The sequence below is a fragment of the Bombina bombina genome, chromosome 5 (assembly GCF_027579735.1).
Source record: "Bombina bombina isolate aBomBom1 chromosome 5, aBomBom1.pri, whole genome shotgun sequence".
Lineage (NCBI taxonomy): Eukaryota > Metazoa > Chordata > Amphibia > Anura > Bombinatoridae > Bombina > Bombina bombina.
In genome coordinates this window covers 431,422,016-431,437,864 of record NC_069503.1, presented here as the reverse complement: position 1 = coordinate 431,437,864, position 15,849 = coordinate 431,422,016, and the positions used below count along the sequence as shown (strand labels likewise).

Genomic DNA, 15,849 nt, shown 5'->3' with positions numbered 1-15,849 from the left:
GGCAAAATGTCAAAAAGTTTTTTTTTTTTTTTTAATTCAACAGTCCTTAACAGAAAACCTGTTCCTTAGTATGTGGAAACCCAATTTTTATAAAGCACCTTTTTTAATTAGCTCAGTAAAACAAAAAAATATGTACATATCATTATGTAAAGACCATGAATAATTTGTCATATGCATAAAACATCACCTCTTTAGTGACACAGATCAGTAAGATAGGAGACTGCTTTCCTCAGGGTGATTCCTCTCCTTTTTAATTTCAGCTCTAAGTAGTTATCCGTTCTTAACACGCCCCCTTTGTGATCTTGTGGCTCCATTAGTATAATTGACATCCAATGCAGCTAATTAACATAACAGCGTCTATATATATATATTTTATTTTTATTTTTTTAATGTATATGCTAATGATCTATGTATTTTAACCTTTGCTATACCAGTAGTTTATCAAGCAAGCAATACACAATAACATTTTTTTTTTTAAAAGTGCTCCCCACTGCTCCCTATTGCGCCCCTGCCCGGTCTCCCCACCCCTAGAAACGGCCCTGACTGCAGCGAACGAAGCTAGCCAAATCATAATATATGTAACAGAGTTAACCTGGATAAGCCTGCATGGTGCTTTTTCAATTGTAAATCACATGAAAAGGGTTTAAAATAATGAAAATGTATTGCAATGTTTTAAGATTCCTGTCCCTTAAATGGCTATTATAGTGATTAATTAATTAGAACATTTTATTGAGACGTGGCAAAGCTATACTTTTAACCCCACAAAGAGAGAGAAAGAAAAAGAGAAAGAGAAAAAAAGAAAGAGAGAGAAAGAAAAAGAGAAAGAGAAAAAAAGAAAGAGAGAGAAAGAAAAAGAGAAAGAGAAAAAGAGAAAGAGAGAGAGAAAGAGAAAAAAAGAAAGAGAGAAAGAAAAAGAGAAAGAGAAAAAAAGAAAGAGAGAAAGAAAAAGAGAAAGAGAAAAAAAGAAAGAGAGAGAAAGAAAAAGAGAGAAAGAAAGAAAGAGAAAAGAAAGAGAGAAAGAAAGAAAAAGAGAAAAAAAGAAAGAGAGAAAGAAAGAGAGAAAGAGAAAAAAAGAAAGAGAAAAAAAGAGAGAAAGAAAAAGAGAAAGAGAAAAAAAGAGAGAAAGAAAAAGAGAAAGAGAAAAAAAGAAAGAGAGAAAGAAAAAGAGAAAGAGAAAAAAAGAAAGAGAAAGAAAAAGAGAAAGAGAAAAAAAGACAGAAACAGAAAGAGAGACAGAAAGACAAACAGAAAGAGAGAGACAGAAAGACAGAAACAGAAAGAGAGAGACAGAAAGACAGAAACAGAAAGAGAGAGACAGAAAGACAGAAACAGAAAGAGAGAGACAGAAAGACAGAAACAGAAAGAGAGACAGAAAGACAGAAACAGAAAGACAGAAACAGAAAGACAGAAACAGAAAGACAGAAACAGAAAGACAGAAACAGAAAGACAGAAACAGAAAGAGAGAGAGACAGAAAGAGAGAGAGACAGAAAGAGAGAGAGACAGAAAGAGAGAGAGACAGAAAGAGAGAGAGACAGAAAGAGAGAGAGACAGAAAGAGAGAGAGACAGAAAGAGAGAGACAGAAAAAAAAAAAGAGTTGCTTCTTTTTAAAACTTTGAGGTCAGAACCTCTAAAATGCCCCTAGGTGCTGACTTGCAAGCTGATTGGTAGATGTGCGTCTATGCACTAGCTAGAACTTTGTTTTGTTCAGCCCAAGCATACTCTACTATAGCCTGCTTTGTTATATATATATGTGTGTGTGTGTGTGTGTGTGTGTGTGTGTGTGTGTGTGTGTGTTCCACAAAAACACTTGCTTTTTTTCTTTCAGCCAACCAAGAACTTTTCTCAAATAATTCAAGTTTCTAAATGCTAAATACTCAAAATGTCAAGAAGCTAATATATGGAATGCAAACAAATGTGATTTTCTGTCATTTTCTGACGCTTACATTATTGTCCCAAAACAGCAACATTTAACATAGCTTAGCATCAGTTCCCAAAATAGCAACATTTTAAATTTTTATATTAAAAATAAAAAATGTTGCCACTTTTACATCATCTTGCCATTTGTGCAGAAAATGTGCAGAAAAAAAAGTAGGAATAGAAAATGTTTAAAAAATAAATAAAGGGGGGGGGGGTAGATCTGATCCGAACTGACCATTATAATGTAATATATCGGTCTCTCTTTCACACCCAAACCCACCTAAAGCTAAAGTGTGCCTTTCTAACATTATTTGAGGGATATCCCAGTACTGAAGAGACTTTGTTTTAGATAATATTGCCTGAACAGAGATATGTAGATGAAGAGATCAGAATATCAGACAGTGAGGTTGTGACTGCTTAGCTAACATGGTTTCTTACTGCAACAAGATATAAGTTTGCACAGCGGCTCCCAGAGTAAAATGAATCACTCACATTGCAAGAGCCAACACTGAGGAACAAACTAGGGACTCCTTACACTGGCCATCACAAACAAAATGATCTGACAGCTGCAAGCAATATGCTGGTCCCAGAAGACCACCACAAGGCTGATGGATGCAGATACCAAAAGGGAGTCAAGTAAGTGTCAGTGAGGGGAGGTGATTCAACCGGCAGTAGAATCAAAAGTAGGTCAGTGCAAATAAATAATATTTCCACAAAATAGCAGTGTGCAGTAGATCAGTAACTACAGATATGGTAAATGATGTGTTCTGTACCCACAAAAAGTTGCTCATTTTAGGTTATAAAAACTAAGCATTTTCACAATTCAGAAACATTAACCCACTGAGCTCACTTCAGACACAAAAATCAAAGATGGTCGCCTCCTGTAAGTCCACCAAAAATTTATTTTTGTGCAAAATAATTTGAAAATGAGTGCTTATTTGCTAATGTAAATCATGCATATATAAAAGAATGATTTTTTTTAATCCCCTTTAAAGTGATAGAAAGGTCAAAATTTAAATGTGCATTTCAATTTTAAATACAAGAGTTTTTGTAATTTACTTCCATTAACAAAAATGCTTCTAGTAAAAGTTATTATGGGCTTTCAGTAGCATATGCTGTGAGGACCCATGCACCAGTATTTAAATACCACGCCTTCTCCGAGAGTCAGCAGTGGCTTATATGACACAAATTAAAGGGACATTATTAAAAGGCAAAGCATTACTACAAGCCATTGCAAAGTTTACCTGCAGTCAAATAATCAAATAACTTTTTATTAAATATTAGCCGTTCTTTTGTATTAGTCATTTGAAATCTGAATTATTTCCAAACCAATTATACAGTCCTATGATTGCTATCTATCAGTATAGGTAGGATCATGTGCGTGCATCTCCTGCGCATGCTCAATGTAACTGCACACGTCACTGTAAATCAAATTAGTCACCGGTATTTTCCTCTGCTCAAATGTGCACAGGCTACATTTTTTTTTTAAATCTTTTTATTGAGGTTTTGCATAGTGATAAACAGACAGAAATAAATAACACATTTCGCATAGAACATAATACAATAGTGAGAAAATGGCAAAAGACAAAATTCCAAGTAAATAATATAGTATGAGCCTCTGAAACCTCAGTTTTATATTTTCAACAGCTTTCATAAATAACTAATTATCCAGCGTCTTGTGGGCTAATTGGTATAGGACAAACTGATAAATTATGATAGTCATATCAATGGCCCTATAATGCCCGAAAGCACCAGGGGGTATAAGTTTAGCAGCGGATAAGCACCGCTTAAGGTATATATTCTATTTTCACGGCAACTTTTGCAACCCAAGAAATATTGTCAGTGGATAAACACCGCTAGGAATAGTATGAAATGAATAGGATTAAAACAATATATCATAAAATACACATTATGAACAAAATATCTGAACATGGAGCTAATTTATGATATTTGAGTCTACCTTTACCATCTGCAGAGAATTGTCTAGAGGGGAACACGGTTTGTAGAGATATCCCATAGTTACCTCAAGAGGTCGATAAATAATTCACAAACTAATACAGGTATCTATTTGCAGATAGAATAAATCAGGGCTATATTTCTCATTGGTAAAAATCACTCTAGTATATATAGGGTACTTTAAATATCATACAGGTAGGCAGTAAAAACTAGTATTCGTTTCTGCTAGGTTCTACAAATCCTCACTCTCCCTCGCTGGCTGAGGGAGAAGGAGGAAATATGTTGTCGTATGCAGAGAGGGGGAGATTATAGAGTGCAAAAGTGTCATGTTACAATTAAGAACTCCCACTAACTATAAGAGAAAATATGTATGATAACCCATTAACACGTTGATTATGCAGACTATGAGGCAAGATACCCTTTTAAACCATGGTATCTTACAGAAAAATATAGAAAATTGCATACAACAGTACAACATATAACATAATATACTAATAAACTTAAGGAGTAACTTCTCTAATGGTTGTTGGAACTAAACATTCAAATATATAGCAAGTTTACAACAGTAGATATGTACTGGCTATCAGTATCTGCACGAGAATACCTCAAAAGAGAGAATGAGTTTGGTTGGATCTCCTAATACAGTAGTAATACTCTCGACAATAGTTGTCCTTATTTTCTCATATAGATCAGATGACCAATGCATTATTTTAAAAACCCAACACTTGAGCTATGCAGTATTTAAATGGTAGTCACCTAACCAAAACTAGTGCAGGTGTACATATCCATTATAATATCTCTACCAGCTTCTGCAGGAATTTAACATCTGTGTAAAAATTAAATCAGGATGTGTCCTTTCGTGTGGTAAATGTACATGCCCTATTAATAGTATGCTTGGCGTATGGCTAGAGTGGTGCTTTATGTTGTAGAAGGGCTAGATTAATGTGACTGTATAACCTCTCCCTAAAAGGTGAGAGAGTGGGTTGTGAGTTTGTATTAATGCCCTGTGTTTATAGAGGCGCATATGTGTACTTCTAAACTCTTGGGTATGTGGTGGGGCACAGAAATGAGATTGCCTGACATATCTGCTGAGGGAGTCCCTATATGATAAGCGATTATGACTGGCAGATGTATTCCACTGGACCTGTGGAGATGTTACATGTAGTCTGTTAGTGTCATACCAGCTATTGAGTTAGTGTAACATACAGTTAATATAAGTGAGAAATAGATATTCTCCAAGTTGCTTACATGGCATAGGTATTTCAAAAATTCCACTGCATAATAAATTATTGGAGAGAGACCATATGTCGCTCCAAGTGGAAATTACCAAAAGTTATAGAGAGTCAGCCTATGCCAGCTTTACTATAGGAGGAAGAGGGAGCTGGTAAATGAGATTGATTCTCAGACATAGAGTGGACCACATAGTTCCGTGGACAGAGTTCAGGCATGACAATCTGGTTAGCATGGAATGCTGTATCAAGGTACCAATCAGAAGTGAGTCCACCACCCTGATTTTCAGTACCCTTCATGAGGTTGGAGGTCCTTTTGGCGTATGCAAAGCTGGCTTGATCGTTACAAACTACAGGAGCGTGCAGGAGTGACCATGTCGCACCTGAATTAGTCTCAGCGATCCAATGTGTTAGCAACCTCTCTGAATCGATCACCTGTTGAGCAGTGAGTTCCCCGATGTCCCGCTGGGGTTCGGCCACATCCCCCATGAGTGGGGACCAGGTACTGGAAGTAGATCTCTCGCATGCCTTTAGTTCCGCATAGCCAGACAAAGCTGCCCTCTTGGGAATGAGTGTGCATGGGTGTTTATCTCTCTCCTGCTCAATGGGTTTGATAACCGCTTCCCCTCTAGGTTGCAGCATAACTGATTTTGTGCATGTGTGGCATAATAGCATCTGAAGACTGTCGAAATTCTGACACATTTTCTGCTCCAAAGCCCTTAATGAATCACATATAGATTTATGAGCGTCCTCCATGTTCAGTAGTATAATAAGTAATCGCAGTGTAATTAGGAATGCGTAACCCGGGGGATCCAGGGGGGGGGATGTTAGAGTTGTAAAAGTAGGCCGCCGCCTATGATCTTAACGGTCTAATTCAGATCACTAGGAGCCCTCTCACGGCTTTCTATGTATTGTTCAGATCAGCATAGGATATATATTCAGACCGCAGCTTCTTTAGTCTGTATGATGCTCTGGCCAAAGGGAATTCAGTGGATTGTTTGATCTTCTCTCAGAGCTCCTAGAATTGCGGCCATATTCAGTCTCACCTTGGGCACGCCCCGTGCACAAGCTACATTTTAATAAGTGGCACTAGATACATTGTCTATCCTCGCTTATACTGTGAAGAAACAGTGCTCTGGTTTGTTGCGTTACTACAATAACTAACAGTTCCATTCTTAATGAGCTGGCCTTTAGTAAAGTATTTTTATTGCACATGCAACTTGGTCCAGAGAGGAAGTGGAAGAAAAACGTATGCGCATGCTTATAAAACGGTAAACAATAAAGTGCATGCGTTCAGGATTGCACAATTGCTTCTTTCTTATGTAAATTTTATACTAATAAGTGCTTAGTGATTGGCTGAATTTTAAATACAGAGGCATGGACAAAAATTGGGGCTGATGTTGGCACAAGCAAAGGAGGAATAAACAGCTTATAATAAAAAATAAAAAAAGTAAGAAATAACCAGTATGTATGTGGTTATTTAAAGAATGACAAGGCAGCACTCAAATTCCATAAAGAAAAAGTGGTTTTATTAAACTCTCTCCACAGGTGTCCATGACACCTAATTCACCAATTGAGTCAAAGTGTTGCAAATATATATTATATATATATATATATCATACAAGTTACAAGTATTACCAGGCCTGGGGTGACAGACTAAATTTGCAAAAAGATACAGTGAGCACATCAGTGTAAAAACACGCTCACTGAAATCTGTCAGAGTTCTTAAGGACCGTAAAAGCTCGCTACAATTGTATCATATCACTTACAGGAAAGAATAGCAAGATCTGACGAAGCCCTAAGGTTAGCCCACAAAGGGGAGGGGCGAAACGCGTCAAGTCTGACGTTCCTTATACCGGCAACTTTTGAAACAAGTCATTATTTCAAGGCCTATGGTGAAAATTGCCTTAATATCCTCAAGGAGATTCAAGATTGCAAGTGTGTGTTCCAAGCTCATTAAGCCTTGATTGTTCCTGTGTTTGTTTCTGTGGAAGAGGAATTGCGATACTGGATTCTGCCACACAAAGGATATCAGCTGTTTTGATTGCTGTGTTTGCTGCAGCCCAGCACAAGTGGTTGGTTTGTTTGTATCCAGTAGATGATCCGCAATAAAGGAAAAACAGGAACAGTACCGCTAGATGTGGTGAGACTTCTTTAACATAGCTTGCTATTCTTTCGTGTAAGTGATATGATACAATTGTAGCAAGCTTTTACGGTTCTCAAGAACTCTGATGGAGCGTATGTTACACACTAAGTGCTCCAAACGGACGGTCCATATAATATATGCGAATTGTATTTTACATTCGTTTGCTACATTGTGCAATTTTGTGTACACTTATTAATGCATAAGGAAAGCAGATTTCAGTGAGTGTGTTTTTACACTGATGTGCTCACTATATCTTCTTTATGCAAACTTAGTCTATGTCACCCCAGGCCTGGTAATACTTGTTACATATATGTTTATATATATGTTTTACAACACTTTGACTCAATTGGTGAATTAGGTGTCGTAGACACCTGTGGAGAGAGTTTAATAAAATCACTTTTTCTTTATGGGATTTGAGTGCTGCCTTGTCATTCTTTAAATAACCACATACATACTGGTTATTTCTTACTTTTTTATTGTATGCATTTTATGACTGCAAGCACCATGATATCCCTTTAAATTAGTAGAGTGCACGCACCTTTAGTTTTTTGTCAAATAAACAGCTTATAATTGTATGAATTTGAAAACTTAATTTACAAAATAAAGTATGTGATTTAATATTGTTTAGACAATAAACTATATAGGAGAAACTTTAATTCACACCACTGCCAGCTCTCTGAGCAAGCATGGTGTTTAAATACAGGTGCACGGCCCTCACAAAATATCAGGGTATACCACTAAAAGAACATTAATACATTTTACTAGAAGTAGATTGCAAAAATGTTTCTATTTGATGTTGAAATGCAGCCATATACATAAATTTAACTTTCTATCCCTTTAAGCAACTAGTCATTAGCATTATAACAATATGCTTGATTGTTGAGTTAGAAACGTTTACTTTTATTGTCTAAAGTATATATATGCTTTTTGTAGATACCCAAATATTGAAAAAAAAATCCTTTAAAAAAAATAAATAGGGACAGTCAACTAAATTTATGGTTTAAAAAAAAAACATAAAAAAATAGATAATCCTCTTATTACCCATTCCCCAGTTTTGCACAGCCAACACAGTTATATTAATATACTTTTAACCTCTGTGATTACCTTGTATCTAAGACTCGTTAGACAGCCCCCTGATCACATGACTTTTTATTTATTATCTATTGACTTGCATTTTAGCTGTGTTGTGCACAATCCACGGGGCGTGAGCACAATATTATCTATATGACCCACATAAACTAGCAGTCTCCTGTTGTGAAAAGCAAATAAAAAAGCATGTGATTAAGAGGCTGTCTATAGTGGCTTAGAAACAGGCAGAAATTTAGAGGAGGTTTAAATTTTATAAAGTATATTAACCCCTTACGTATGTACGCCATACGTCCTCAGAAAAAATACAGTTAACGCCTGAGGACGTATGGCATACCTCCTCGGTTTGGAAAGCAGCTGGAAGCGATCCGGTTATTGCAGGATGCCTCGATATCGAGGCATCCTGCAATAACAAATTTTACCCCTCCGGTGTAGAGAGCGACTCTGTGGCCCTCTCTGCACCTGGGCATCGATGGCCGCATTCGTTGGTGGGTGGGACCTGAAGTGGGAGGCGGGTGGGCGGCCATCGATGCGGTCCATGTTAGAGAGGGGGTGGGATCGGGGCGGGATCGCCGGGGGGGCGCGCACGGGGAGGGAGCGGGTGGGAACCGCTACACTACAGAAAAAAATGTTTTTATAATTGGGAGAAAGGGGTGTAAAATATTTAGTACTTGTAAATCTAAGGGATCTGGGAGCGGGTGGGGGATTGGTCTTGGAAATAAAAGAAATAAAAATAAATCATTTTATTTGCAAACTGGGTACTGGCAGACAGCCCCAATAAGGCAGAGAGGGAGGGTTAGAGAGCTGTTTTGGGGGGGGATCCTACACAACAGCATATGTAAATATGCTATATAAAAAAAAATCATTTTATTTTAGTACTGGCAGACTTTCTGCCAGTACTTAAGATGGCGGGGACATTTGTGGGGTGGGGGAGGGAAGAGAGCTCTTTGGGAGGGATCAGAGGGTCTGATGTGTCAGGTGGGAAGCTGATCTCTACACTAAAGCTAAAATTAACCCTGCAAGCTACCTAATTAAGCCCTTCACTGCTGGGCATAATTCACGTGTTGTGCGCAGTGGCATTTAGCGGCCTTCTAACTACCAAAAAGCAACGCCAAAGCCATATATGTCTGCTATTTCTGAACAAAGGGGATCCCAGAGAAGCATTTACAACCATTTGTGCCATAATTGCACAAGCTGTTTGAAAAAATTTCAGTGAGAAACCTAAAGTTTGTGAAAAAGTTAACTATTTTTTTTAAATTTGATTGCATTTGGCGGTGAAATGGTGACAAGAAATATACCAAAATGGGCCTAGATCAATACTTGGGGGTTGTCTACTACACTAAAGCTAAAATTAACCCTACAAGCTCCCTAATTAACCCCTGCACTGCTGAGCATAATACACGTGTGGTGCACAGCGGCACTTAGTGGCCTTCTAATTACCAAAAAGCAATGCCAAAGCCATATATGTCTGCTATTTCTGAAAAAAGGGGATCCCAGAGAAGCATTTACAACCATTTGTGCCATAATTGCACAAAATGTTTGTAAATGATTTCAGTGAGAAACCTAAAATTTGGACAAATTTAACTTTTTTTTTATTTGATCGCATTTGACGGTGAAATGGTGGCATAAAATATACTAAGATGGGCATAGATCAATACTTTGGGTTGTCTACTACACTACACTAAAGCTAAAATTACCCCAAAAAGCTCCCTACATGCTCCCTAATTAACCCCTTCACTGCTGGACATAATACACGTGTGGTGCGCAGTGGCATTTAGCGGCCTAATTACCAAAAAGCAACGTCAAAGCCATATATGTCTGCTATTTCTGAACAAAGGGGATCCCAGAGAAAAATGTACAACCATTTATGCCATAATTGCACAAGCTATTTGTAAATAATTTCTGTGAGAAACCTAAAGTTTGTGAAAAAATTTGTGAAAAAGTGAACAATTTTTTTTATTTGATCGCATTTGGTGGTGAAATGGTGGCATGAAATATACCAAAATGGGCCTAGATCAATACTTTGGGATGTCTTCTGAAAAAAAAAATATATACATGTGAAGGGATATTCAGGGATTCCTGACAGATATCTGTGTTCCAATGTAACTAGCGCTAATTTTGAAATAAAATGGTTTGGAAATAGCAAAGTGCTACTTGTATTTATGGCCCTATAACTTGCAAAAAAAGCAAAGAACATGTAAACATTGGGTATTTCTAAACTCAGGACAAAATTTAGAAACTATTTAGCATGGGTATTTTTTGGTGGTTGTAGACGAGTAACAGATTTTGGGGGTCAAAGTTAGATAAAGTGTGTTTTTTTTTTCATTTTTTCCTCATATTTTAAAAAAAAAATTATAGTAAATTATAGGATATGATGAAAATAATGGTATCTTAGAAAGACCATTTAATGGCAAGAAAAACGGTATATAATATGTGTGGGTACAGTAAACGAGTAAGAGGAAAATTACAGCTAAATACAAACACCGCAGGAATGTAAAAATAGCCCTGGTCCCAAACGAACAGAGAATAGAAAAGTGCTGTGGTCATTAAGGGGTTAATATAACAAATGTTGGTTGTGCAAAGATGGGGAAAGGGTAGTAAAGGCGTTATTTAACTTTTTAAACAATAACAATGTTAGTGTTGACTGTCCCTTTAAGTTAAAAGGACAATGCAGATATCAAATGGTAAATGTAATGGAAAATATTTGATAATAAAATGTGTAACCAGTGAGATGGTCTCTCTCTCTGATAAAAGTAAATAAAGAGATAAAAAAATAATTATAGGCTTCTGTCAAGTAATTCACACAATGTATTCTTCAAAAACGCTAATATGCAAAGTCTCCCACATAACCATTTTGCAATCAAGATAGCATATTATTAAGCTAACTAAAACCAATTTATGCAACCAATAATTAACCTTAATGTAATGGAGAGCAAAAACAAAAGTAATAAATCAGTAACATCAATAGATCACATTTTAACTGGCAGGATTCCTGTACTGGAACATGTAGTAACTAATACAGGAGACAGAGATGAAGGCTGAACATTTTTATAGTTAATAACAAGACTGTGAAAGGGTCAACCTCGGTGGACTCACTAGTTTGTGAGGGTTTTTTTTTCCCTCAGAGAACAAAAGTTTACAAAGTCTGTCACAGGAAACAAAAATATAAGTGCTAAATTAAAGTAAAACTGTACCACAAGGCTCCATTTACACATATACGAGGAGAGCTATAATTCTATGCAGAAAAAAGGTTTCAAATGGATGGACAAGAAGACTGTGATAAAGCAATGGAGAAAAAGAAAATATCAGAGGGCTACAATGTGGCCCTGTGCCTTAGGTTGGGTATCCCTGCACTACATTTAACGTCTACATCAATTATCCAGGGAACTTAAAGGGACACTGAACCCAATTTTTTTTTTCTTTTGTGATTCAGATAGAGCATGCAATTTTAAGCAACATTCTAATTTACTCCTATTATAAAATTGTCTTCATTCTCTTTGTATCTTTATTTGAAAAGCAAGAATGTAAGTTTAGATGCCAACCCGTTTTTGGTGAACAACCTGTGTTGTTCTTGCCGATTGGTGAATAAATTCACCCACCAATAAACAAGTGCTGTCCAGGGTTTTGAACCAAAAATTGTCTGTCTCCTTAGCTTATATGCTATTTTTTTCAAATAAGAATAGCAAGAGAACGAAGAAAAATTGATAATAGGAGTAAATTAGAAAGTTGCTTAAAATTGCAGGCTCCATCTAAATCACAAAAGAAAAAATTTGGGTTCAGTGTCCCTTTAAAAGGGACAATTTACCCAAAAATGTTCTCACCTTTAATTTGTTCCCAAAGATTCATTTTACCTGCTGGTGTATTAAATTGTTTACAAGTAGCTTGTTTACCCTTATTTCTGTATTTGAAATAGCTGATTTAACCGGTGGTATTCCCACTTATACTGAAAGTTTCTGGTCTTAAAGGGACAGTATACTGTAAAAAAATTGTTTTTCCCCTTACTGTATTTTTAATTATTTGTTATACCAGCTGCAGAGTATAAAAAGGTATCAGAAATTGCATTTTCAGTTTTATTTGTGTATATGAATTAGCTGGTTTTGTGCTTTTAAACCACAACCTATTGAAATGTGTTGAGCTTGTGGGTAATATCAGATCTCATTAAGTTATCACTTTGTGTACACAGATTTGCTTCTTATCTTATATTTGTCTGGAAAACCAAAGCTCAATACTTAGAGAGGACAATGGAAAATGAACCTTTTGTTACTTAAAGGGACATTCCAGTCAGAAACATATTTGCAATATACATGCATTAGCAAAAATGCTTCTAGTAAAAAAGTTATCACTGTTTTAGTGATAACATTTTTCTCTGCACGTGCATGTGAAGCATAGCTAGATATACCCACATTTTAAATAATGCAGCTGCTCAGATCATCATTGGGGCTTGCATAATGTCAGGAATTAACAAATTGAGTCATTACTAGATGGTACAAGCACCTTAGGCTCTCTGAGCAAGTGCTGTGTTTAAAATGCTGGTGCAGGGTGCATACTTAAATACACGTTTGAAACAGCTATAGCTTTTATTTGAAGCATTTTTGCTAATGCATGTATATTACAAAATTGCTTCTGTTCAATACCGAAATGCACCCATGTGGTTTCCAAATTTGGGCTGGAATAATATATATATATATATATATATATATATATTCTCTATCTATACATCTACATATACTATACACACACACACTGGGAGTGTAATTTCTGCAAAGGAATAAAACATAGTTAAAGTTAGCCCCAAAGCAGCAATGTTTTACTGGGAGCTAGCTGAACATATCTGGTGAGCCAATGACAAGAGGCATAGTTTATGTTGCCACCAATCACCAGCTAGCTAACAGCAGTGCATTGCTGCTCCTGAACCTACCTGGTATGTTTTTTTAACAAAGGATACCAAGATAATGAAGTAAATTTGATAATACAAGTAAATAGAATGTGATTTAAAGGTGCATGCTCTATTTGAAACAAGAAAATGTAATGTTGCCATTTATAACAAATAAAAAATACTCTGTTTCTCGTGTATTGCCAACAGCTGAGTCAAATGTCAGACACCTACCTCATATGTCTAAGAAAAGAATGGATATTTTATATCACAGACTAATTTAAATAGACTAGAAATAGGCATTAGATGGGAGAATTAAACTCTCTCTTGTAATCCTGCAACATGAACATATCTGCATGCAATGCTCAGTCTCTCACATCTGAAAATGTGAGTTTGTTTATTCACTCCAAGGAAGAGCAACAAGGAACATTCTGTCATGGTGAGTTTGCAAACTATGAGGTAACCCCATCAGCATTTACTACTTTGTAAAATCATGGTTTGCTGTTGAGTATGAGTTGGCATTGCCAAACAGCCCTTTATTGTCTTGAAATACAATAAAAACATGCCCAGTGTAAGATCCACACAGATTGACCTTGTAAGGAATTTCTCTAGCCCAAAAAAGCAAGCTATAGGTGAGGTATAATGTAAAAATAATACAAAAATTATAAACTTTATTGTTCCTTTATGATTCAGTGGGCACATGCACAAAAGCTCTTTGCCTCTTTCTTTGTCTGCAAACTCTGCATGCATGGTTGAGAACATGCAAATTATTGCAGACCAAAATATCTACACAAAATAATGATATAAAACATAGTTGTGACAAAATGTTCATTACCAGTATAAATAGAGATTAATGTGAGAATTGATGCAGTGTAGTCAGGCACAAACCACAGAAGCTATCATAAGGCTGCTAAATATATGTATTCTGGATTAATAAGGTGTTAATATAACTAATTAGTGTCAAATCACCACAATGATCAAATAAAAAAAGAGGCAAATGTTGATAATTGCCTATAAAAAAATTACAAATGAACGTGCTTACAAAAAAGGGGGGGGATTTTATTCACATATCTAATTCACTGTTATTTTGTTGTGATCCTACTGTGAATAAAGTAAGATATTTTGCAATTAGCAGCCTGTAACAGCCAGATAGTACCTAGTAGACAAAACATTAACTACATGAAACACAAAGTTATAACAGACTAAAAACAAAGTTGCTTTTTTATTATTATTATTATTATCTAAAAACTAGAGCACAAAATAAAACCTTTTCTCAACACAAATATTAGTGAGAAAACAAATGTTTTAATTATTATTAAAACAACCACAGCTGGTAATGACACACACTTTTGTTTTTTTTTCCCCTATATAAGTGTACATTTATGGCTAAAATGTATTGTTTTAAATATTCCTATACAGACATTACACCGTACAAATGTGTATTAAATATTATTATTATTATTTCATCCACACACAATTATATATTAAAAGCACACACACACATATATATATATATATATATATATATATATATATATATATATATATATATATATATATATATATATCCCCATCTGGATATTAGTGAAAGGTCACACACAGCCTGTGACCAGTCATATCATTTACGACGCAGTCCTGTAAAGTCCACCTACAGGGCTACAGTGCAGTAGAGAACTAAAAGCCTGGCCCCAAACCTGCATTAGTGCCCCCTTTAGATTTGAGACCTGCAGTAGCCTGGACTGTCTGTGTTGTCCTTGTTAATCCAGACACACCTCCCACCTCACAGACTGGGTAAGCAAGTATAACCTTGTCTAGGGAACAATGCGGGAGTCAATTATATGCCCGTACCTGTATTCTGGGGTCCACTTCTTCTTCCTCTTCTTGATACTGCACATTGTCTTGACCCTTGTTCTTTTTAGCTATAGATTCCATTTTGCTGCATGAATAAGCGTTTGTGGTGGCTGCTGTTGTGTATCAGGGTTCTGCTGATAACAGACACAAAGGCAGTAAGCCCCATGCACTCACTGCTCTGGCCCCTGCATTTAGATCACTGCCAGCCAGTTTTACTCAGCCCTCTCCTCTGCAAGAGATTGCGTTGCAGGTAATTAGTGACACCAGGAGTGAAGCCGGAGAAACTGCAAGCAATCCTGCTGAAAATGAGAAGCAGAAGGGCTGGGAATCACCAGTCCCCTCCCCCTTGTGCTGTCACTGGATGGAGAAACACAACATCTTGAGGTTGCATTTCCCAGAGCTGATTGTTATGAGTAAGAGGAGGGTGTTGCAGATGTGGCTGTCAGCAGGAGAGGGGCTGCTAGGAAACTATCATAATAATTAAATGCACGCCAGCAGTTGGCTATTTTTAATTTTGATATAATTTTATAGCTATTTATAGTTGCATATACTTTAATTAATGTAGAGGCACAGCAAAACCACTTATTGTGAGAGAAAACCAAGCCATTACGGAAACTCGCAAAGGATCTTTCTACACAGCCAACTCATACTGCAAATTTATGTAATAATTATAGGTACAAATCTGAGTTTAGTGTTCTAAACAATTTTCTGTGGGTATGGGAGTTTCAAATGAGGGTACCAACAATAACAATACCAATAATAATGTAGGGTTTGTATATGCAAGAACAA

At 36.4% G+C, this 15,849-nt stretch overlaps 1 protein-coding gene across 1 annotated transcript in view; it reads right to left on the bottom strand.

Annotated features, from left to right (window-relative positions):
* The window catches only part of SH3BP5 (SH3 domain binding protein 5), a 257,965-nt gene extending 242,605 nt beyond the window's left edge, over nt 1-15,360 (bottom strand). Inside the window, exon 1 of the mRNA XM_053714281.1 lies at nt 15,058-15,360. Within this exon, the coding sequence (XP_053570256.1) occupies nt 15,058-15,141 (84 nt within the window). The 5' untranslated portion in view covers nt 15,142-15,360. The remainder of the gene's footprint in view (nt 1-15,057) is intronic.
* Nucleotides 15,361-15,849: the final 489 nt, after the last annotated feature.